Source organism: Staurois parvus, unplaced genomic scaffold (assembly GCF_062004578.1).
Source record: "Staurois parvus isolate SC_StPar_1 unplaced genomic scaffold, SC_StPar_1.0 ptg002686l, whole genome shotgun sequence".
Classification (NCBI taxonomy): domain Eukaryota; kingdom Metazoa; phylum Chordata; class Amphibia; order Anura; family Ranidae; genus Staurois; species Staurois parvus.
Window position 1 is genome coordinate 449,188 of NW_028320482.1, and position 22,523 is coordinate 471,710.

Sequence of the window (22,523 nt, forward strand, 5' to 3'; positions counted from 1 at the left end):
ACAGGGCAGGGATCTGGACAGACCCGAATACAGGGTAGCAGTGGTTAAGTTCAGCACACTAGACACGGATCTAGGTGGACCAGGGTAGGATGTAGCAAGGGTCAAATCCAGCAGACATGGTAGGGATCTGGGCAGACAAGTGGTTGAGTCCAGCACAGGGCAGGGATCCGGGCAGAAAAGTGCTTGAGTCCAGCACAGGGCAGGGATCTGGGCAGACAAGTGGTTGGGTCCAGCACAGGGCAGGGATCTGGGCAGACAAGTGCTTGAGTCCAGCACAGGGCAGGGATCTGGGCAGACAAGGGGCTAAGTCAGCACACTATAGGGAACTGGACAGACAAGTGGGGTGATTCAAGCCCAGGGCAGAGGCCAGGGCAGCATGGTATGGCACATCAAGGGTACAGACTGGCACACTGTGCAGGAATTGGATCCAGCAGCCACTCAATCCAGAGTTTAGGCACTATGAGGGCTGAGCAGCAATAGACACAGCATAGGTTCAGGGACTCACCAGTCAACAGTGGCTCCAACTTAGGAAGTCCAAGCAGCATGGCAGGGAACAGGAGGTCTGGTGGGCAGAGGTTCTTCATATGCGCATCATGGGTCCTCAGAAGGCTGTGTGTCCTGGCTGCAGCATTTGGACCACACAGATAGAAGTTGCCGGAAGATCAGAGAGTACAGCAGAGTCCCAGTATCCAGGAAGCTATCTGTTTCAGCAACTCTGTGCACCAGGTAACCTCTTTCTAGGAAGACATGCAGCCCTCAGTACTGTGTGTCCATCAGAAGTAAACTCAAAAACGTCTGACCCTTTCTGCCAGCATAGGGTTATTATATTGTCCTTTGAGTTCAGCCAAGCCTTAAGCATCCAAACCTGCTACTGGCCCATCTGGCTTTATCCAGCTACAGGACACAATGTGGTCTGTGCTTCAACAAACAACACACAAAAAGTTTTTCTGCCCTTCATTACAACCCCTGCCCCTTCCAAACATGTACCAGCAAGAGGCCTCAACATGCCTCTGCAAGGTACATGTCCCAGTTCAGCAGCAAAACTACAAAAGTATCCATGGGATGGCTTTTCATTTGAGGGCCACATGGTTATTAAAGCTCTTTCCAGCAGGACATCACTTTGGGGTATGGAAGTGGTTGACTGACGGACACACTTGAAGTGCTGGGAGGATAATTTGATCACTAACATTATCTCTACACCAAACTGCAGCTGTGAAGTTGGACATCTCCCTACAACTCTTGGGACAATTAGCCTGCATGTGACCCCGCTGTCTTCATCTACAGAATCAAGTCTGGGGTGCTCTTCCTTTATGTCTCCACCTGTTTTCCAAACCAAGAGATCCTCCCCTAAACCTTGGGGTGTTGGTGGGATTGACCTGAGCCTTTACATAGTTAACAGGGTAGATCCTTGATGAATTTGCTTCTTGCATCAAGCCTGTCCCAGATTTGTGCTCTACTCCTAGAGCTCTGGGTCACACTCCTTAGAAACAGACAATTAAATTCTCACAGGTCATTCCCTTGGAGAATGTCAACAGAAAGTCCTGCCATTACCTCAACAGAAGAAATTCCTAATCGAATTCACCACACAGGGATGGTCAGGAAAGACCTGTATCACAAAAACCAATGACGTTTTGTACATCCATGCAGATCTCCTGTAACAGCTGCTGCCTTATCTTGGGGTATCTTGGGGTAAGTGGCTGGACTCCATAAACTCCTAGAAGGGCACCGGTTGTTGTTGGAAGCATCGATTCACTTTGAGATGGTGAAAGGCTCTTTCCTTCTGGCACCAGCGCTACACTGTGATCAGGGCAGGTGTTTTGAGTCTGGGGAGAGGAATAATGCCCCATCATTGGTGTCAGTGGGAGGAAAAGTGCCCTATAATTGGTGTCAGTGGGAAGAAATGTGCCCCATCATTGGTGTCAGTGGGAGGAATAGTGCCCCATCATTGGTGTCAGTGAGAGGAATAGTGCCCCATCATTGGTGTCGGTGGGAATAATCGTGCCCCATCATTGGTGTCAGTGGGAGGAGGGAGGAATAGTGCCCCATCATTGGTGTCAGTGGGAGGAATAGTGCCACATCATTAGTGTCAGTGGGGGGAGGAATAGTGCCCCATTGTTGGTGTCGGGGGGGAGGAATAGTGCCCATCGTTGGTGTCAGTGTGGGGGGGGAAATAGTGCCCCATCATTGGTGTCAGTGGGGGAAGGGGATAGTGTCCCATCATTGGTGTCAGTAGGAGGAACAGTGTCCCATCATTGGTGTCAGTGGGAAAAATAGTGCCCCATCATTGGTGTCAATGGGAGGAATAGTGCCCCATCTTTGGTGTCAGAAGGAAGAATAGCGGCCCATCTTGATATCAGTGGGAGGAATAGTGCCCCATCATTGGTGTCAATAGGAAGAATAGCGGCCCATCATTGGTGTCAGTGGGAAGAATAGTGTCCCATCATTGGTGTCAGTGGGAAGAATAGTGCCCCGTCATTGGTGTCAATGGCAGGAATAGTGCCCCATCATTGGTGTCAGTGGGAGGAATAGTACCCCATCATTGATGTCACACTACCGCCGGGGTCACACTACCAGACGATTCTCGGGGCTGCAGTTCCTCTGAGCTCCACAAGGTGGGGATCTCACTTTTACCCAGATAGGAAGTCTCTATGGAAGACAGACAGGAAGTGATGTCAGGCACAGACAGGAAGTGATGTCAGGCACAGACAGGAAGTAGAGAGGAAACATTGCTGGAAGTGACAGCAGAGGAGGTAATAAGATGTTATGTTCTATTTACACCCAGTAACCCCCCCGTCATGTCCATCCTCTTCCTCCATAGTCATGTCCGTCCTCTTCCTCCATAGTCATGCCTGTCCTCTTCCTTCATAGTCATGTTCGTCCTCTTCCTCCGTAGTCATGTTCGTCCTCTTCCTCCATAGTCATGTCCGTCCTCTTCCTCCATAGTCACGTCCGTCCTCTTCCTCCATAGTCTTGTCCATCCTCTTCCTCCATAGTCACTGTGACGTCTTTTATCTCCAGCAGATGATGATACACACATATATAGTGTGGGAACCCAGATGAACCCCTTCAGGGGCAGAACATTCCCCCACTTCCGGGGCCGGAACATTCTCCTCATTGTGGAGATGGGTCACCTTCCCACCTCATCAGTCTATACTAATGGATTTTATGACTTTAATTAGTGGCGGGGGATGGGGGGATATTTAGGGGGGATTGGAATATCTGTGTCTTTGTTTTATAAGATTCAAATAGGAAGAAAGAGAGAAAAATGTCATTTGTAGTAAATGTCCTGAACACAATGTATAGTCCTCCACTCACTCTGATGGGAATACATTAGACCTTGTTTTCCCCCATCTTTGCACTCCCTACAACCTCACAAACACCCCCTTTCCTCTCTCTGATCACAATCTCATCACCTTCACAATCTCCTCATCTTCAAACACCTATCCCTCCAAGCAGCAAACAATTACCAGCAGAAACCTTCACAACTTGAACCCGGCTCCTTTCAACTCTGCAACTGACCAACTCTATGACAGAATCTCTCCCCTGTCCTGTCCTGACCTGGCCACTGCTGTCTACAACAGTTTGCTTTCATCCACATTAGACTCACTTGCTCCTCTAACAACACAAAGTATCAGGCCCCGACCATTACATCCGTGGCAGACTGACCACACCAGAAATCTAAGAGACATAGTCGTGCGCTGGAGCGATTGTGGTGTAAAACCAAATCTCAACAAGCATTCACCCGATATAAATCTGCTTTCTTCACATACAATTCCTCCATGCTGACAAACAAGCCGATTTTATCTTTCTCATCAATAGCTTGTCATCCAGTCCTTGTCGTCTCTTCTCTACTTTTAACTCTCTACTTTCTTCACCTCCACCCAGTACCTCACTCGCTGCTTATGAGATTACAAATCATCTCGAAAACAGGATTGATGCAATTCGTAGGGACATCACCACTGCACAGACATCCATCCCACTTAGCATTCCTTATACTAAACCTCCCTCAACACTTTCCTCTTATGACCTCGCTACTACCGAAGAGGTCACTAAGGTTTTCTCAGAAGCCCATCTCACTACCTGCCCCCTGGATCCTGTCCCCTCACAATTACTACGGTCACCCTCTTCTTCCATCCTATGCTCCCTCACTCACGTCTTCAATCTTTCCCTCTCTACTGGTGCCTTCCCCTCCCCTCTAAAGCATGCGCACATCACTCCCATACTTAAAAAGCCCTCCCTGGCCCCCACCAACCTGAACAACCTAAGACCCATCCCCCTGCTGCCATTTACCTCTAAACTCCTAGAATGCTTAGTCTACAATGGCCTGAGCTCCCACCTCACCGACAACAACCTTCTTGACCCTTTACAGTCTGGCTTTCACTCACTACACTCCACTGAAACTGCCCTACTAAAACTCACGAATGATCTACTAACTGCTAAAACCAATGGCCACTACTCCATACTAATCCCAACCAATGGCCACTACTCCATACTCATCCCAACCAATGGTCACTACTCCATACTCATCCCAACCAATGGCCACTACTCCATACTAATCCCAACCAATGGCCACTACTCCGTACTCATCCCAACCAATGGCCACTACTCCGTACTCATCCCAACCAATGGCCGCTACTCCATACTCATCCCAAACAATGGCCACTACTCCGTACTCATCCCAACCAATGGCCACTTCTCCATTTTCACCCTAACCAATGGCCACTACTCCATACTCATCCCATCTAATGACCACTACTCCATACTCATTACATCCAATGACCACTACTCCATACTAATCCCAACTAATGGCCACTACTCCATACTCTTACTACCTGACCTTTCTGTGGCTTTTGATATCATTGACCATCCCCTCCTCCTCAAAAAACTGCACTCTCTTGGCCTCCGAGACTCTGCCCTCTCCTGGTTCTCCTCCTACCTATCGCAGCACTCCTTCAGTGTTACCTATAATCCTGTCTCCTCCTCTCTACTCCCTCTTTCTATAGGGGTCTCTCAAGGTTCTGTCCTTGGACCCCTTCTCTTCTCCATCTACACCTCCTCCCTTGGTCACTTGATAAACTAAGGCTATAAGTACCATCTCTATGCTGATGATGCACAAATCTATCTTTCTACCCCTCACCTCACCCCTTCAGTCTCCTCTCGCATTACTAACCTACTAAGTGACATATCGGCATGGATGTCACTCCACTTCCTCAAACTCAATCTTTCCAAAACTCAGCTCTTAGTATTCCCTCCAGCCCGTGTCCCCTCCCCCGACTTCTCCATCAAGATCAATAATACAACCATCAGTTCCTCCCCTCATGCCAGGGTACTAGGTGTAATCCTAGACTCCGATCTGTCCTTTCAGTCCCAAATCCAATCACTGTCCAAATCTTGTAGACTTCACCTCCGCAACATCTCCAAGATACGGCAATTTGTAACCTCGGAAACCACTAAGCAACCTATTCACTCCCTTGGCTGACCTCATCGCAGGCTATCCCCTCTTCAGTCTATCATGAATGCTGCTGCCAGACTCATTCACCTTACTAACCATTCCATATCAACCACCCCTCTCTGCCAATCCCTCCACTGGCATCCACTCAGTGTCCTCCCACCCCTCTCTGCCAATCTCTCCACTGGCCTCCACTCAGTATCCTCCACCCCTCTCTGCCAATCCCTCCACTGGCCTCCATTCAATGTCCTCCAACCCTCTCTGCCAATCCCTCCACTGGCCTCCATTCAGTGTCCTCCACCCCTCTCTGCCAATCCCTCCACTGGCCTCCACTCAGTGTCCTCCACCCCTCTCTGCCAATCCCTCCACTGGCCTCCATTCAGTGTCCTCCATCCCTCTCTGCCAATCCCTCCACTGGCCTCCATTCAATGTCCTCCACCCCTCTCTGCCAATCCCTCCACTGGCCTCCATTCAGTGTCCTCCACCCCTCTCTGCCAATCCCTCCACTGGCCTCCACTCAGTGTTCTCCACCCCTCTCTGCCAATCCCTCCACTGGCTTCCCGTTGCCCAACGAATTAAATTCAAAACACTAACAATAACATATAAAACCATTTATAACTCCGCCCCAAATTACATCACCGATCTTGTCTCTAAATATCACCCAAACCGTCCTCTCCGCTCCTCGCAAGACCTCCTGATCTCTAGATTCCTTGTCTTCTCCTCCCATGCTCATCTCCAGGACTTCTCCAGAGCTTCCCCCATCCTCTGGAACTCTCTACCCCATTTTATCAGACTATCGCCTACTTTGCTCACTTTTAGGCAATCTCTGAAATCCTCTCTCTTCAGTGAAGCCTATCCTGCCTTCAGCTAATAATGTAATCTACTCCTACCAGTCCATCCCCCATAGTTGCTACCTTTTGTACCACTAGCCCCTCCCTCTTAGATTGTAAGCTCCTGGGAGCAGGGCCCTCCTAACCCTCTTGTATTGAACTGTATTGTTGCTGTATTGTCTCCTGTTATATTGTAAAGCGCTGAGCAAACTGTTGGTGCCATAAATCCTGTATAATAATAATGATCAGTAAAGTCTCCGGAGTACATGGAGATCTGAGAAATATGATGTGTCCTGGCAAAGCCCAAAGAGAAAGGTCATCTTTCATGTTTAAAGAGGTGGGATGCACCTGGGAGCAATGTACAGAACCCTCACAGAGCGCCCCCCCAAAGCTCCTCCTCCCAATGTCCTTCCAACCAGAGTCAGAGTCCTATAACATCAAACTGACCTCACAGCTCCTCCTCCCAATGTCCATCCAGAGTCAGAGAGTCCTATGACATCACACTGACCTCACAGCTCCTCCCAATGTCCTCCATCCAGAGTCAGAGAATCCTGTGACATCGCACTGACCTCACAGCTCCTCCTCCCAATATCCCTCCATCCAGAGTCAGAGAATCCTATGACATCGCACTGACCTCACAGCTCCTCCTCCCAATGTCCCTCCATCCAGAGTCAGAGAATCCTATGACATCACAGTGACCTCACAGCTCCTCCCAATGTCCTCCATCCAGTCAGAGAATCCTATGACATCACACTGACCTCACAGTTCCCCCTCCCAATGTCCCTCCATCCAGCTCTTTTTTCTTTTTTTTCCGGTGCTCTTAGGATGTGGGCAGACACTTTACATCCTCACAGCCAAAGCAGAACTGTTGATCCTTCATTTTATGTAATGATGTCAGAATTCATTATACCTCAGACTGGAGTGGAGCTTCACCAGAACACAGACCTGAATGGAGAGGTGAGGAGGATTCTGGGAATATCATTTGATGTTACTATCTGTGTTCAGATGTAGAGTTTTCCTCCTGTGAAGTCTGGAGATCATATGACATCACATTGCCTCCACCTCCCTCCCTGATAGAAGAGAGAAAGAAGAAGAAGATTCTAGAAGTCACCAGAGAGATCACTGAGCTGCTGACAGGAGAGGTGAGCGGTGCCGGGAATTCTGGGACATTCTCCAGTAACAGACAAGGGATGTGTCTGGATGGTGACTGTATCATTGTGTGTGTCAGGTTCCTATAAGGTGTCAGGGTGTCACTGTCTATTTCTCCATGGAGGAGTGGGAGTATTTAGAAGGACACAAGGATCTCTACAAGGACGTCATGATGGACAATCAGCCGCCCCTCACATCACCGGGTAAGAGGAGACTTTATTGTAAAGGAGAGAGCAGTACGGAGGATCCACCTAGATCCCCCATCATCTGATAAACACATAGAAACAATGGATTCAGTCAGTGTGTGTGTTTCCTACAGATGGATCCAGTCATGGGAACCCACCAGAGAGATGTCCCCGTCCTCTGTATTCCCGGGATTCCACACAGGAAGGTCACACCATCCCTCACCATCATCAGGTAGATGAGGAACAATCACTGATAGTATCATTAGGATCTGTACATTATCTGCATTGTTACCATTGATGTCATTTTTATTATATATTCAGAGTGGAAACCTGAGAGATCCTAAAGTTGAGGTTAAAGAAGAGATAAAAAAGGAGGATGATGAGGATGGGGTGATGGAGGACTCAGAGTCTCTAAAAGAACACAAAGATCTGTACCAGGACACCATGGTGGAGTCATCCAGCTACAGGAACCCACCAGAGAGATGTCCCCGTCCTCTGTATTCCCGGGATTCCACACAGGAAGGTCACACCATCCCTCACCATCATCAGGTAGATGATGACAATTATTGGTAGTTGTGATTTATACACAGCATGTTTGTTACAATGAATGTTTTATTATATATTCAGAGTGGAATCCTCGGGGATGATAATATTGATGTTAAAGAAGAGTATAAAGAGGAGGATGAGGAGTATGGAGTGATGGAGGAGTTTTCAGAAGGACACAAGGATATGATGGAGCCACCTAATACCAGGAACCCACCAGAGAGATGTCCCCGTCCTTTGTATTCCCGGGATTCCACACAGGAAGGTCACACCGTCCCCCACCATTGCAAGGTTGGTGGAATGGAGAATCTAGAACATGGACTTGTAGAGACTATGGGCTCCAATCACAAAGCGGTATCTTCCCGTATCCGAGTATGTAGTAAGATGCTGCATGCTGTTGTTTAGTAGTGAAGCCTGCTAGTAATTTTCCACTGGTGTCCTTAGCAACACTTATAAATAGCTTGTTGTTAAGGAGAGGGCAGCCGCCAGTGTCCCCAACAACCAGTAAACAAGACGGCCGCCAAGTTCCCTGCTGACAGCTGTGACAGGTCTGGTATGGATTTTGAGGGGAACCCCGAAGCCAAAATAATAAAAATAAAGGCATGGGTTCCCCTCCAAAATCAACACCAGACCCTTAGAGAGTGCCCACCTTCCTCCTGAACAATACCAGGCCACATATCCTCAACATGGGGTGGGTGCTTCAGGTCAGGGGCACCCTGCCCCCCCAAAAACACCTTGTCTCCATGTCAATGGGGACAAGGGTCCCTTCCCCACAACCCTGGCCAGTGGTTGTGGGGGGCTGTGGGTGGGGGGCTTATTGGAATCTGGAAGCCACCTTTAACAAGGAGGCCCCCAGATCCCGGCCCCCCCACAATGTGAATGAGTATAGTGTACATAGTACCCCTATTCATTCACCAAAAAAAATGTAGTTTAAAAAAACACTGGAAGTTATTTTTGACAAAAAAAGAAAAATATCCCCCTGATGTAGATCCATCGATGATCCAATCACGATACTCGCTGTCATCGCTGACTCAAAGAAAAAACAAAGCTCCCCTCCTGCTGTCTGACAGTTCCGCCGCCTCCCACTTCTAAGTAGACTAAGGAGCGCTACTACCCTGTGACATCACTGGGTGGCCTTCCCCTCTTGTGACGTCACCAATACATCATGCCCTGGTCAGTGACGTCACCAAGTGGCACCGTCCCTTAGTATATTTAGTGGCAGGAGGAAGCAGAGCTGTCAGACAAAGGGGAGTCTTCATTGGGAGCGGAGCTTTTCTTTCCGAGTCAGCGGTGACAGCGAGCATCGTGATTGATGATGGATCTACACCGGGGGGACATTTTGCTTTAGTTTTGCTTTTTTAATAAAGGATTTGTCAAAAAGTGCCTGCTGTCTATTTAACAGAATACTTTTTTTGGGGTGAATAATTAGGGCTACCATGTACCCCATACTCATTCACATGGGGTGAGGGATCTGAGGGCCCCCTTGTTACATTTTGTAAGTCCTCTGCCTGCAAACCCCCACAGCCACTAGCCTGGGTTGTGGGGAAGAGTTCCTTGTCCCCATCAACATGGAAAATGTGCTCTGAGGGAGCAAAGCCCCCCCTTCCCCAGAGCATCCACTCCATGTTAAGGGCACGTGGCCTGGTATGTTTCAGGAGGGGGGGTCTCTTGCTTGGCCCCCCTTTCCTGACCTGCCGGCAGCATGCTCAAAATCCATACCAGACCCGAGGGGGGACCCTACCCCATTTTCTTAATATTTTGTTGCCGGTAATTCTTTTTTTTAGATTTATAGGTTGGTTAGGACGCAGCGGCCGCTCGCTCCCTAACAACCATGTTGTTTACTGGTTGTTAAGGATGCCAGCGGCCGCCCACTCTGTACCAAGCAGTACACATTTCCTGAATGCCGCATGTCTCCACCACTAATTAATGACCGCATGCATTTCATTCTTTATTCCCTTCTGTGAATGTAATGCCTGTTCATGCGGTATTTACTGAGCGTGTTCAGTGTTTGTGGTCAATACCGCAACACGGGATAGGAAATGGACAGTTTCAGGATGGCATGCGGTATTTAGGGGAAATGTACCGACATATCACATGTGATCTGCTTCTGTGAAGGGAGACAATGTGTGGATTTTGTGTGTGATGTCACAATCATAAATCTTACATCATACAGATGATATTTTCTCTCATTTCCTTGATTTAGAGTGGAGATCCAATCGATATAGAATTTGAGGTGAAATCAGAAGAAGAAGAGGCGTATGTGAGGGATGATCAGCAGTCTATGGAGGAGGATGGAATAACGGGGACATTTATAGAGGAGGACACTCCTACAGAGATCAGCACAGGTGGGTCATGAACACTAAATCCATTCCTCCACCCATACTGCTCACTGATTGGTCCAGAGTAGGGCGGGGACTGGGTGATATCAGCCTGTAATCCCCTGGTCACTTTCCTGAGCTGTGTTCCCCGTCCTGTATTCCTGGATTTCTCTCGGATAATCTTCCTTCTCTGTGCTGCAGACACAATTTATGTATCTAGACTGGATTTATGGAGATTATGGGGTTCAGCTGGCAGCATTACTTGACCTAGGCACCTGGGACATGTGATTTGGGTATTCTGCCCCATGCCCGGGTCAGTAAGATCTCTGACAGAACATTTCTCCCAGGGTTCCTTGTTCTGATGTCTGCTGGCTGTGCCGGGTGGAGGGATATGTCTGTATAGTCTCAGACCCAAGTCACTGAGTGCAGTCTCAGGAGATGGGAGGCAGCGGTGTGGGATCTCTGCAACTTGTCTACAGGAAACATTTAAGCTTCCACTGATTACTGAATACCAATATTATGAGTACTGACCCCTGCACTATATACTCTATGTTGTACATTACATACTCCTGACCCCTGCACTATATACTCTATGTTGTACATTACATACTCCTGACCCTTGCACTATATACTCTATGTTGTACATTACATACTCCTGACCCCTGCACTATATACTCTATATTGTACATTACATACTCCTGACCCCTGCACTATATACTCTATGTTGTACATTACATAGTCCTGACTTCTGCTCTCCCCCTCCCCCCACTGCTATATATACACATAATATGGATTCTCTTTTGTTACACCCATTTCCTCCCAGCTGGACGTGGTTGTTCTCCCACCATCCTCACTCTCTGACCTCTGGTGGGGCTCAGCCAGTCCTGTTTTGGGGGAACCAATCAGCTCCTGTTTAGTAATCCTCTTTGTGTTTGTATTTTAGTCCATGGCCGGGAGATGAGGAAAACCTCCGAGGATTGTCTCACTTTGTCTCCAGACTGGAAAGTAGAAGATGAGGACATCACACAGTATAGTCCAGGAGAAAACCCGGCTCCCTCCAATGTCCATCCGGTACCCCCCAGTGTAGATGGACCATCGTATTCCTCGTATCCTGAGGAACCTCAGACTGTGCAGGACCGGGCCGGCCTTCCAACAGGGAAGAGGTTCTACTGTACGGAGTGTGAGAAGGGTTTCCTGCGTAAATCAGAGCTTAATGTGCATAAAAGATCTCACACAGGAGAGAAGCCACATTCCTGTTCTGAGTGCGGGAAATGTTTTTTATATAAGTCCAGTCTTTACAAACATCAGAGATCTCACACAGGGGAAAAACCGTATTCCTGTCCTGAGTGCGGGAAATGTTTTTCACTGAAGGAGAGGCTTGACAGACATCAGAGAACTCACACGGGGGAGAAGCTGTATTCCTGTCCTGAGTGTGGGAAATGTTTTTCACAGAAGTCGCATCTGTACACACATCACAGATCTCACACTGGGGAGAAGTATTCCTGTCCTGAGTGCGGGAAATGTTTTTCAAAGAAGTCCAGTCTGCACAAACATCAGAGATCTCACAAGGGGGAGAAGCCGTATTCCTGTCCTGAGTGCGGGAAATGTTTTTCAACAAAGTGCTATCTTTACACACATAAGAGATCTCACACGGGGGAGCAGCCATATCCCTGTTCCGAGTGTGGGAAATGTTTTTCAGACAAGACCAGTCTTCACACACATCAGAGCTCTCATCATACGGGGGAGCAGCCATATTCTTGTCTTGAGTGCGGGAAGTGTTTTTCAATGGAGTCCCATCTTTCCATACATCAGAGATTGCACACAATGGTGCAGCCGTATCACTGTTCCGAGTGTGGGAAATGTTTTTCAGACAAGTCTAACCTTTACACACATCAGAGATCTCACACAGGGGAGAAACTGTATTCCTGTCCTGAGTGTGGGAAATGTTTTTCACAGAAGTCCAGTCTTTACACACATCAAAGATCTCACACGGGGGAGAAGCCGTATTCCTGTCCTGAGTGTGGAAAATGTTTTTCACAGAAGTCCAGTCTTTACACACATCAAAGATCTCACACAGGGGAGAAGCCGTATTCCTGTCCTGAGTGCGGGAAATGTTTTTCAAAGAAGTCCAATCTTTACTCACATCAGAGATCTCACACAGGGGAGAAGCCGTATTCCTGTCCTGAGTGCGGGAAATGTTTTTCAGACAAGTCTAGTCTTCACACACATCAGAGATCTCACACAGGGGAGAAGCCGTATTCCTGTCCTGAGTGCAGGAAATGTTTTTCAGTGACATCCAATCTTTACTCACATCAGAGATCTCACACAGGGGAGAAGCCGTATCCCTGTTCTGAGTGCGGGAAATGTTTTTCAGACAAGTCTAGTCTTCACACACATCAGAGATCTCACACAGGGGAGAAGCCGTATTCCTGTCCTGAGTGCGGGAAATGTTTTTCACAGAAGTCCAATCTTTACACACATCAGAGATCTCACACAGGGGAGAAGCCGTATTCGTGTCCTGAGTGCGAGAAATGTTTTTCAGACAAGTCCAGTCTTCACACACATCAGAGATATCACACAGGGGAAAAGCCGTATTCCTGTCCTGAGTGCGGGAAATGTTTTTCACAGAAGTCCAATCTTCACAGACATCAGAGATCTCACACGGGGGAGAAGCCACTTTCCTGTCCTGAGTGAGGGAAATATTCTTCACTGAAGTCCTGTCTTCCTGTACATCAGGGGTCCCACACAACCCTGGAGGTGTATTAGTGCCTTGAGTGCGGGAAATGTCTTCTAGATGAATGTTGCTGGACATCCCAGCTCTAATGTGGGGAAGAAGCACAATACTGATATACACCTCAGATATACTCCATGGCTGATCTTCATCATGGAAGAGAGTTCTTAAGGAGATCAGAGGTCACCAAAGACATGGATGAAGTGTGGGACCGGGTTGGCCATTGATAGCAGGAGAATAAAAATGGAGTCCTGACCTAGAGCACTGGGCTGACTTCTCATTGGGGTGCAGCCTATATACTAGAGATGGTTTGCTCCTAAATGGAAGGGGGTCTGCTGTGCTGGGGGAGGGGTTTATGGGAAGGCTGGAGGAGTATATAAACTAGGATGGAGGGGGAAGGGTGAATTCAATTATAACGGGGTAGACAGATCAGACAGGGGTCAGTCCTTATTGGGGGGTGCAATGGGGAAAGATGGGGGGAGGGCTATGGCAGATGATAAGAATGTTCCCATGTTACAAACAACCAGTAGAATTGGTACCATTTGTATGAAAATAAAAAATACACAAAATCTGTGTGAACAAGGTGTCGGTGAATGAACAAGGTGTCAGTGAATGAACAAGATGTCAGTGAATGAACAAGGTGTCGGTGAATGAACAAGGTGTCAGTGAATTTAAGTGTTTGTTCCCCAATGCCAGAAGTGTGCCCAGCACAATAGGTGAGTTGGAAGGTTTGGTGCATGAAGAGAACTAGGATTGAATTGGTATTGCTGAATCTTGGCTTCATTCCTCACATGACTGGGCCATTCATATTCCTGGCTAGGTTCTCTTTCAGAGAGACGGGGGAAATAGGAAAGGTGGTGGTGTCTGTCTCTATGTGAGAAGTGATCTCAGAGCGAGTGTGAAAGAGGACCTAGTTGATGGAGAGTGTGATGAGGCTGAAGGATTATGGGTGGAACTGCACATGGGGGGCGGTACTACAAAGGTCATCATTGGAGTTTGTTATAGGCCTCCCAGTGTTAATGAGGAGGTGGAGACTCAGCTCCTCGCACAGATGGAAAGGGCTGGGACAGTGATAATAATGGGGGATGGTAACTACCCGGAAACTGGAATAATGGCACTGCAACTCACATTTCTCTGGTTTTACATAAAGTCCATGTAGTCGGAGGCGACCAAGGACTTTCTGCATATGACCCTGGTGAAGCTCGATGGATGCAGAAAAGTTCTGGTCATCAAGATAAACAATCACAAAGATGTCTAAAAAGTCCCTGAAGATGTCATTCACTAGGTGCTGGAAGGTTGCAGGGGCATTGCACAGTCCAAAGGGCATAACTAAATATTCGTAGTGCCCAAACCTGGTACGGAAGGCTGTCTTCCACTCATCTCCTTCTCTGATCCCTACAAGATTGTAGGCCCCTCTTAGATCTAGTTTAGTAAATATGGTTGCGGATCTGAGCCTCTGGGACTAGTGGCAGAGTATATCTATTCTTCACAGTGATGTTATTTAATTTGCGGTAGTCCACACATGGACGGAGGGAGTGATCTTTTTTTTCAACAAAGAAGATCCCTGCCCCTGCTGGTAAGATGGAGGGGTGGATGAACCCCTTTTTGAAATTATCTTCAATGTAGTCCTTTAACCATTTCAATACTGGGCAATTTTCCCCCTTCCTGCCCAGGCCATTTTTCAGGTTTCAGCGCTCTCACACTTTGAATGACAATTGCGCGGTCATACAACATTGTACCCAAACTAAAATTTTATCATTTTCTTCACTCAACTAGAGATTTCTTTTGGCGGTATTTAATCACCGCTGAGGTTTTTATTTTTTGCTAAATTAACAAAAAAGGACCAAAAATTTTGAAAAAAAACAAGTTTTTCTTTGTTTCTGTTATAAAAGTTTACAAATAAATAATTGTTCTTCATAAATTTAGGCCGAGATGTATTCTGCTACATGTCTTTGGTTTAAATAACCCAAATTAGGATGTATTATTTAGTTTGTAGGAAAGTTACAGAGTTCACAAACTATGGTATAGATCTGAAAATTGATCAATCCTGAAGTACTGACAGCCAATCTAATTTCTTGAGGTCCAAGAATGTCAGGACAGTACAGATATCCCCCAAATGTCAGGACAGTACAGATATCCCCCAAATGTCAGAACAGTACAGATATCCCCAAATGACCCCTTTTTGCAGAGTAGACAGTCCGACGTACTTCATAAGAGGAATGGCGAGTTTTTTGAAGTTGTATTTTTTTTGTCATAATTTTTCGGAAAATGAAAAAATTTAAAAAATTATTTTCACTATTTTTTTTTTACATACTGTCACCAGTGCAGTACAGCGTCACCATATAACTGGCATGGCGGTGATCAGGGACACTGACTGGTGACAGTATGAAAAAAAAAATATATATATTTTTTTTAAATTTTTTTATTTTTAATTTTTTATTACATTTTTTTTAATTTTTTTAAAGATTTTTTTTCATATTTTACTATGACCAAAGTAGTACAATGTTACCATAGTAACATTGTACTACTTTGGGGAAGTGATCAGTATTTTTTTTTTTTTTTTTACACAATTTGCTTATAGCAAAGAATTACTTTGCTATAAGCAAGCATTTACCAGAATGAAATCGATTCATTCAGCTTTTTTTTTTTTTGTGCTTAGCTGTGATTTGGTCACAGCTAATCACATGACATGTGCATGTGATTAGCTGTGACCATTCACAGCTAGGCACTAGTATACAATGGATGGCATGAATGAAGCCATCCATTGTATACAACTGTGACCTGCTGTGATTGGTCACAGCAGGTCACATGGTACCAGCAACGGGAGCCGGTACTCGGATCTTTCATTGGCCGTGTCCGAGGTACACGGCCGGTGACAGATCGCGCTGCTGCGCCGCTCTGCATTAGCGCAAACTGCGCTTGTGCGGGAGCACGCCAGATGGCGTGCACCCGGAATGCAGCAACACTTTTGAAGCCGCCAAACGGCCATTGGCCGGGCGGCTAATGGTTAATGCCTCCAACTCACGCTCTGACAGTGGGAAGATCCAACCAAAGGGAATCTCAGCTCCAGGTAGGAGTTCGATGGGGCAGTCGTAGGGCCTGTGAGGTGGAAGGCGGTCTGCACCATGTTTACTGAAGATGTCCAGAAAGTCATGGTATGCTGCCGGATCCATTTGGCCTACTTCTGTATCATTTTCCATGCATAACGGGCCCGGATGGAGCAGGACCTTGGGGCAAGCAGTGCTCATGGCAGTAGGCCAATTGAAAGTCCACTTCACCAGATACCCAATTTACACTGGGGTTGTGGGCCTGCAACCATGGGATTCCCAAGATGACTGGAAACAGTGGTGATGCAATAACATCCAGGCATAGTAGTTCCTTGTGACCAGATGGAGATATTATCACAGGAAGTGGGATCGTTTCCTGTGTGACTGCCCCAGACTTAATGTTTGATCTGTTGGCCAGATATACTGTCAGTCTCTGAGTTTTGGCTTTTAAGGGCATCTGGTGTTGCTGAGCGAAAGTTGCATCGGTAAAGCAACTGCAGGCCCCAGAATCGATGATAGCGGGTACTGGCAGAGTTCTTCCTGAAAGCTGGAATGAGATGGAAATGGTAAGATGAGCAGGGTTGATGGTTGGTAGTTTAGAAGGCAGGGTGGTCAGGGACTTATGTAATTTTGCAGGGCAGTTCCGTACATAATGGCCCGGTTCTCCACAATAGAGGCATAGGTTGCCCTGTTGGCGGCGTTGATGTTCCTCTGGGGTGAGAGGTTTGTAGTAACCCTATTTGCATGGGTTCAGATTCATCAGAATTGGGTGTAGCAGGGCTGGTTGGTGCCATACTCATTGGAGGTGGTGCCCTGGATAGCATCCACATGGGACAAACTTGGTCTGCGGATCTTTCCAACTTTCGTTCCCTAAGACGGCGGTCAATTTGGATAGCCAGATTAATAAGCTCTTCCAATGTGTTGGGTACTCCGACTCGAGCTAGCTCATCTTTCAGGGGTTCGGCTAGGCCTACGCGGAACTGGTATCGTAGGGCAGCATTTTTCCAATTGGTATTGGTGCTCCAACGCCAGATTTCTGTTACATAGTCTTCAGCTGCCCTGCGACCCTGCTGAAGAGAGTGTAGTGCAGCTTCTGCTGTCGCAGATCGCTGGGGATCATCATAGAGCTGCACCATAGCCTCAAAGAACCGATTTAAGTAAGACAGTTTGGCATCTTCCTTCTCCAGCAAATGATTGGCCTATGCTTGTGGTTCACCCTGGAGGAGTGAGATCACAAACCCCACCTTGGTTGCCTCTAAGGAAAAGGTGCAGGGTTGCAACGCAAAATAGAGTTCACAAGCGTTGCAGAAGGCCCTGAATTTTTGGCGCTTGCCAGAAAATCTTTCAGGTGTAGGTACTCTAGGTTCAGGGGGCAACATCATCACTGCAGGGCTCGCCATGGCTCCTGGAGCGACAGTGCAGGACCGTGGGTGCAGCAGCAGGTAAGTATGCAGGCTAGGTGCAGGACCATGGGTGCAGCAGAGTCAGACAAGCTGGGCCAAGATCAAATGAGCAAATCAAGTACAAGGGAGCAGGCAAGTGGATAGTCAGGGATAGCCGGGGTCGGTGCAGGTGATGACCCTCTTAGTCAGGGTCAGATCAGATACAGGCAACAGAATCATGTTTTGGAGTGCAGGACATTATAGACCAGAAGGCATTGATTACACTGTATTGCAGGTTTAAATAGCCCGCCTTGCGGTGATGTGTATGCTACTGTGCATGTGCGCCCGCACGGTCCCACGCATGCGCACTCACACCGCCACGGTCCGAGGGGATCCATCGCCGTTGCACGGCGGTGGGATCCCTGACAGGAGGTTTCTAGTTGCTATAAAGAGTCAGTCATATGCAGCCCACTCTCTAGTGTGTCCTGCTACGCACTTCACAGACTCTTGATGATGGCTTCCTGTTCTTTAGGCCTCTTCTGCAGGTGGAACTCCTTCAGGACCAAAGTCCCTGTAATCAGGGTTTGTGACTTATTCCCACCCAAAAGGCCTCCAAATTCTGGGTCTCAAATGAGGACTTACCCATCCTGAGAGCACAGTAAGTCAGTCCTCTCTTCTCCAACCAAACTGCCCAGGTAACCATCAGCCTGTATGGGTGAGAACCCTTGAATACTCAAAAACTGCATTCAAGTGACCCCCATTTATTAAGACCATATCCCAAATAATGGGGAAACATATATCTTGTGTAATCCCATACCTAGCATCCTGTATAGTAGTTTAACATACATATGTAGCGCTACCCCCGAGGGACCCGCTTGGTGATTGTTGCTTCACTGTTCTGTGCCTCAACTCTAAGAACACCCTCAGCCCCTCTGGTACACCTAATTCGTGGCAGACACTGTAATACCAGGAAGTAGACACACATAGATTAAACAGATATGAAATTTATATCAAACGTCATGGTCCAACAACACAGAATATATTGGCATATGCAAAAACAGCTGTCACTCGTGTCAACTATAAGTAAAGAAACTGCATTCACAGTAGAATCTCAGTCAGTGTTAGCAGGCCTGCTTTCAGAAGTAATCCAATACCTCCAACCTGAGGTGGCTTTTCAGTCTCCAGTGAGCAACAAAAAAACCTATCAACAGGTAAACTAGCTCACTGCAGGCCCTGAAGAGCCAATGGCAAGGATTAAACCTGAAGTAGAAAGAGCTCTTTACCCAAAATAGCCAGCGTCCCTTTAAGAGCGATATGGAGTCTTCTACGCACTTGTTGGAGCCCAACTGGTGTAAATGAGAAGAAGTGTACAGTGGAGCAAAAAAGTATTTAGTCAGCCACCAATTGTGCAAGTTCTCCCACTTAAAAAGATGAGAGAGGCCTGTAATTGGCATCATAGGTAGACCTCAACTATGAGAGACAAAATGAGAAAACAAATCCAGACAATCACATTGGCTGATTTGGAAAGAATTGATTTGCAAATTATGGTGGAAAATAAGTATTTGGTCACCTACAAACAAGCAAGATTTCTGGCTCTCACAGACCTGTACCTTCTTCTTTAAGAGGCTCCTCTGTCCTGCACTCATTACCTGTATCAATGGCACCTGTTTGAACTTGTTATCAGTATAAAAGACACCTGTCCACAACCTCAAACAGTCACACTCCAAACTCCACTATGGTGAAGACCAAAGAGCTGTCGAAGGACACCAGAAACAAAATTGTAGACCTGCACCAGGCTGGGAAGACTGAATCTGCAATAGGCAAGCAGCTTGGTGTGAACAAATCAACTGTGGGAGCAATAATTAGAAAATGGAAGACATACAAGACCACTGATAATCTCCCTCGATCTGGGGTCCACGCAAGATCTCACTTGCACAATTGATGGCTGACTAAATACTTTTTTGCCCCACTGTAGATGAAAGTTCCTCAAGGGGATAACACAAAGGAAAGGGAGGGATAAGTACCTCTCCTTCTTGTGGCAGTTCACTGGTGTGATGCCCCTTTAAAGAACTGGGCAATGGCAGACTTGAAGCAGTAAAAGCTGGCAGAAGTGTTTGTGGGCAAAGGAGAACTCCCTCTGGGCAGCAATGACTAATAGAACTCATGCCAGATTTTAGTAACTGAGCGGGAACTTTCCACATACTCAGATGCACTAAGATACCGCTCAGTAAATTGTTTGGTTCGTGTTCGAAGTTTGAACATTCTGTAGGTTTGGATGTCCGACTGTGAACTGAACAGGGAAGTGTTCGGCCCATCACTATTGGGGGTCAGTGGGAGAAGGACCACCTGATATCAGTCAGTAGGAGGAGGACCCTTTTACGTGGTCATCAGTGGTCAGAGGGAGAAGGACATTCTTGTATTGTCATCAGTGGGAAGACTGCCCCCTTACAGATCATTGATGCCTCTTGTTACTGAGAGACAGAAATTGTTCTTTGCTCAAGGAACCCCTAGAAACCTTTGTAGGACCCCTGGCTGAGAAAGGTTGGAGTAGGCAGTCATATATTTCTGTCCCCCTTGGTGGGAGTGGAGAAGACCCATCTACTGTATATTTTACAAGAAGCATATTGTTAACCTATTCCACAATAACATTTTATAATGCAGTACATACAGGAAGATTTATCATAGTAAAGGCAGAAAACACAGACAAGAAGGTCTTGTTCATCAGTAAAATGCAAAAAAAGATTTAAAAAAATGCAAAAAGGGGTGAAAAGGGGGACAGGGGAGTGAAGAGGGAGGTAAAGAGGAGTGCAGGATAGTGAGGAGGGAAACGAAGAGTTGAAGAAGTGAACTTGGGGACAAGGACATAAAAAGGGACACTAGGGAGAGGAGAGGGGTAGGAAGGTGATGAGGAGAAAGAGGGGAAAAAGGGGGTGAAGAGAGGGAAGGGGTATGTGAAGGGGAGGTGAGCAGTGAAGATGGTGAGGAGGGTGTAGAGAGGTCAGAGAGAGCGTTATGAGGGGGACAGGGATTCGAAAAAGAGAATGGGGAGTGAAGAGGGAGATGGGGAGGTGGTGAGAAAGAAGAGGTGGTGAAGTGGGGGACAGGGAGCTCAAAAAGGAGATAAGGATAAAGAGGAGGATGGGGAGATAACAAGGGGGAAGGGGGGTGGTGAAGAGAGGAAAGAGGAGATTGGGAAGGGGGATGTAAAGAGAGGTACAGAGCAATGAAGATGGGGTAAGAAGGGTGTAGGTGGGGAAGAAGGAGTTATGAGGGGGACGGTGATTTGAAAAGGGAGATGGAGAGTAAACAAGAGAATGGGGAGGTGGTGAGGAGGTGAAGAGGAAGAAAAGATGGTGAAATGGGGGACAGGGGGAAGGAGGGTAAAGAGGTGATGATGAGGAAAAGGGTTGAAGAGGGGGAAGACGATGTGAAGAGAGAAACAGGTTATTAAAGAGGGGGGTAAGAAGGTGACGAGAGGGAAGGAAGGAGGATAACAGGATGAAGATGGGGACAGTGCAATGAAGAAGGAAAAAGAAGAACAAAGAGCAGGACAGGGCAGTGAAGAGAGGGATGGGGTAGTGAAGAGGAGAATGAGGCTTGAAACAAGAGGACAGGGCAGTGGAGGGGGTAGAGAGCTGCAGAAGGTGGTGAAGATTGGGACAAGGAGGACATAGGGTGTATTTAGGGTCACGGGGAACTGCTCCTAGGGACTTGGGGGTATTGGCTCCGAGAAGCGGACAGCTGGAACTGATATCACATGTTCAGTACAGACAAAAAGTTGAGAATGGTTCCCCAGCTAGGTGTTGGGACATAGAGAAGATGGCCCCTCCCCCTTCCACCAGGACCCCACACAGCACCCTCAATCCTCCTTCTTCCACCACACGCAGGGCCCCTGATGTTCCTCATAAAAAAAAAACCTTCACAGAGCCCTCCACTTCCCTCTTCTGGGCACTAATTCCTCTCAGAGGGCCCGGATAAATAGTGAGAAGCTATGACCTCTATATCTGGGATGGTTGGAGACAGGGTTGTCACCTCATCCCTTTAAGCTCAAACACATATTAATGACACGGGTTCTGTGGCTGATTAAGGTGGTCATTAAACTCATGTAGTGCCTTATCTGCATCAAATCAGCCTCAGAACCCGTGTATATAATATGTGTTCGAGTTTACAGGGATGAGGTGGCAACGCTAGTTGGAGAAGCCAGGAGGCACTCATCACCAAACAGTGCAAAGGTAGCATTGCCCATTGTCTGGTCTAGGGTTGCCACCTTATCCCTTTAAAACCGACCACATATTAATGACACGGGTTCTAAGGTTGATTAAGGTGGTCATTAACCTCACTTGGTGCCTTATCTGCATTAAATTAGCCTCAGGACCCGTGCCATAATTATGTGTTCGGTTTTAAAGGGATAAGGTGGCAACCCTAGACCAGACAATGGGCAATGCTACCTTTACACTGTTCAGTGATGAGTGCCTGGCTTCTCCAACTCATCCCCTTAAACTCGAACACATATTAATGAAACGGGTTCTGACCCCACTAATACCCAGGGGCTAATTTAATGCAGAGAAGGCACTAAGTGAGATTAATGACCACCTTAATCAGCCTCAGAACCCGTGTCATTAATATGTGTTTGAGTTTAAAGAGATGAGGTGGCAACCCTAGTTGGAGAAGCCAGGCACTCATCACTGAACAGTGTTAAGGTAGCATTGCCCATTGTCTGGTCTAGGGTTGCCACCTTATCCCTTTAAACCCGAACACATATTAGTGACACGGGTCCTGAGGCTAATTTAATGCAGATAAAGCACTAAGTGAGGTTAATGACCACCTTAACCAGCCTCAGAACCCGTGTCATTAATATGTGTTCGAGTTTACAGGGATGAGGTGGCAAC

At 47.2% G+C, this 22,523-nt stretch overlaps 2 protein-coding genes across 2 annotated transcripts in view; both read left to right on the forward strand.

Moving 5' to 3' along the window:
• Nucleotides 1-13,462, forward strand: part of LOC149429880 (uncharacterized) — a 34,809-nt gene extending 21,347 nt beyond the window's left edge. The window contains exon 2 of the mRNA XM_089666337.1: nt 11,738-13,462. Coding sequence (XP_089522463.1) covers nt 11,738-13,168 — 1,431 coding nt within the window. The 3' untranslated portion in view covers nt 13,169-13,462. The remainder of the gene's footprint in view (nt 1-11,737) is intronic.
• Nucleotides 1-22,523, forward strand: part of LOC149429876 (uncharacterized) — a 210,306-nt gene that overhangs the window by 87,227 nt on the left and 100,556 nt on the right. The gene's annotated exons all lie outside the window — the stretch shown is intronic.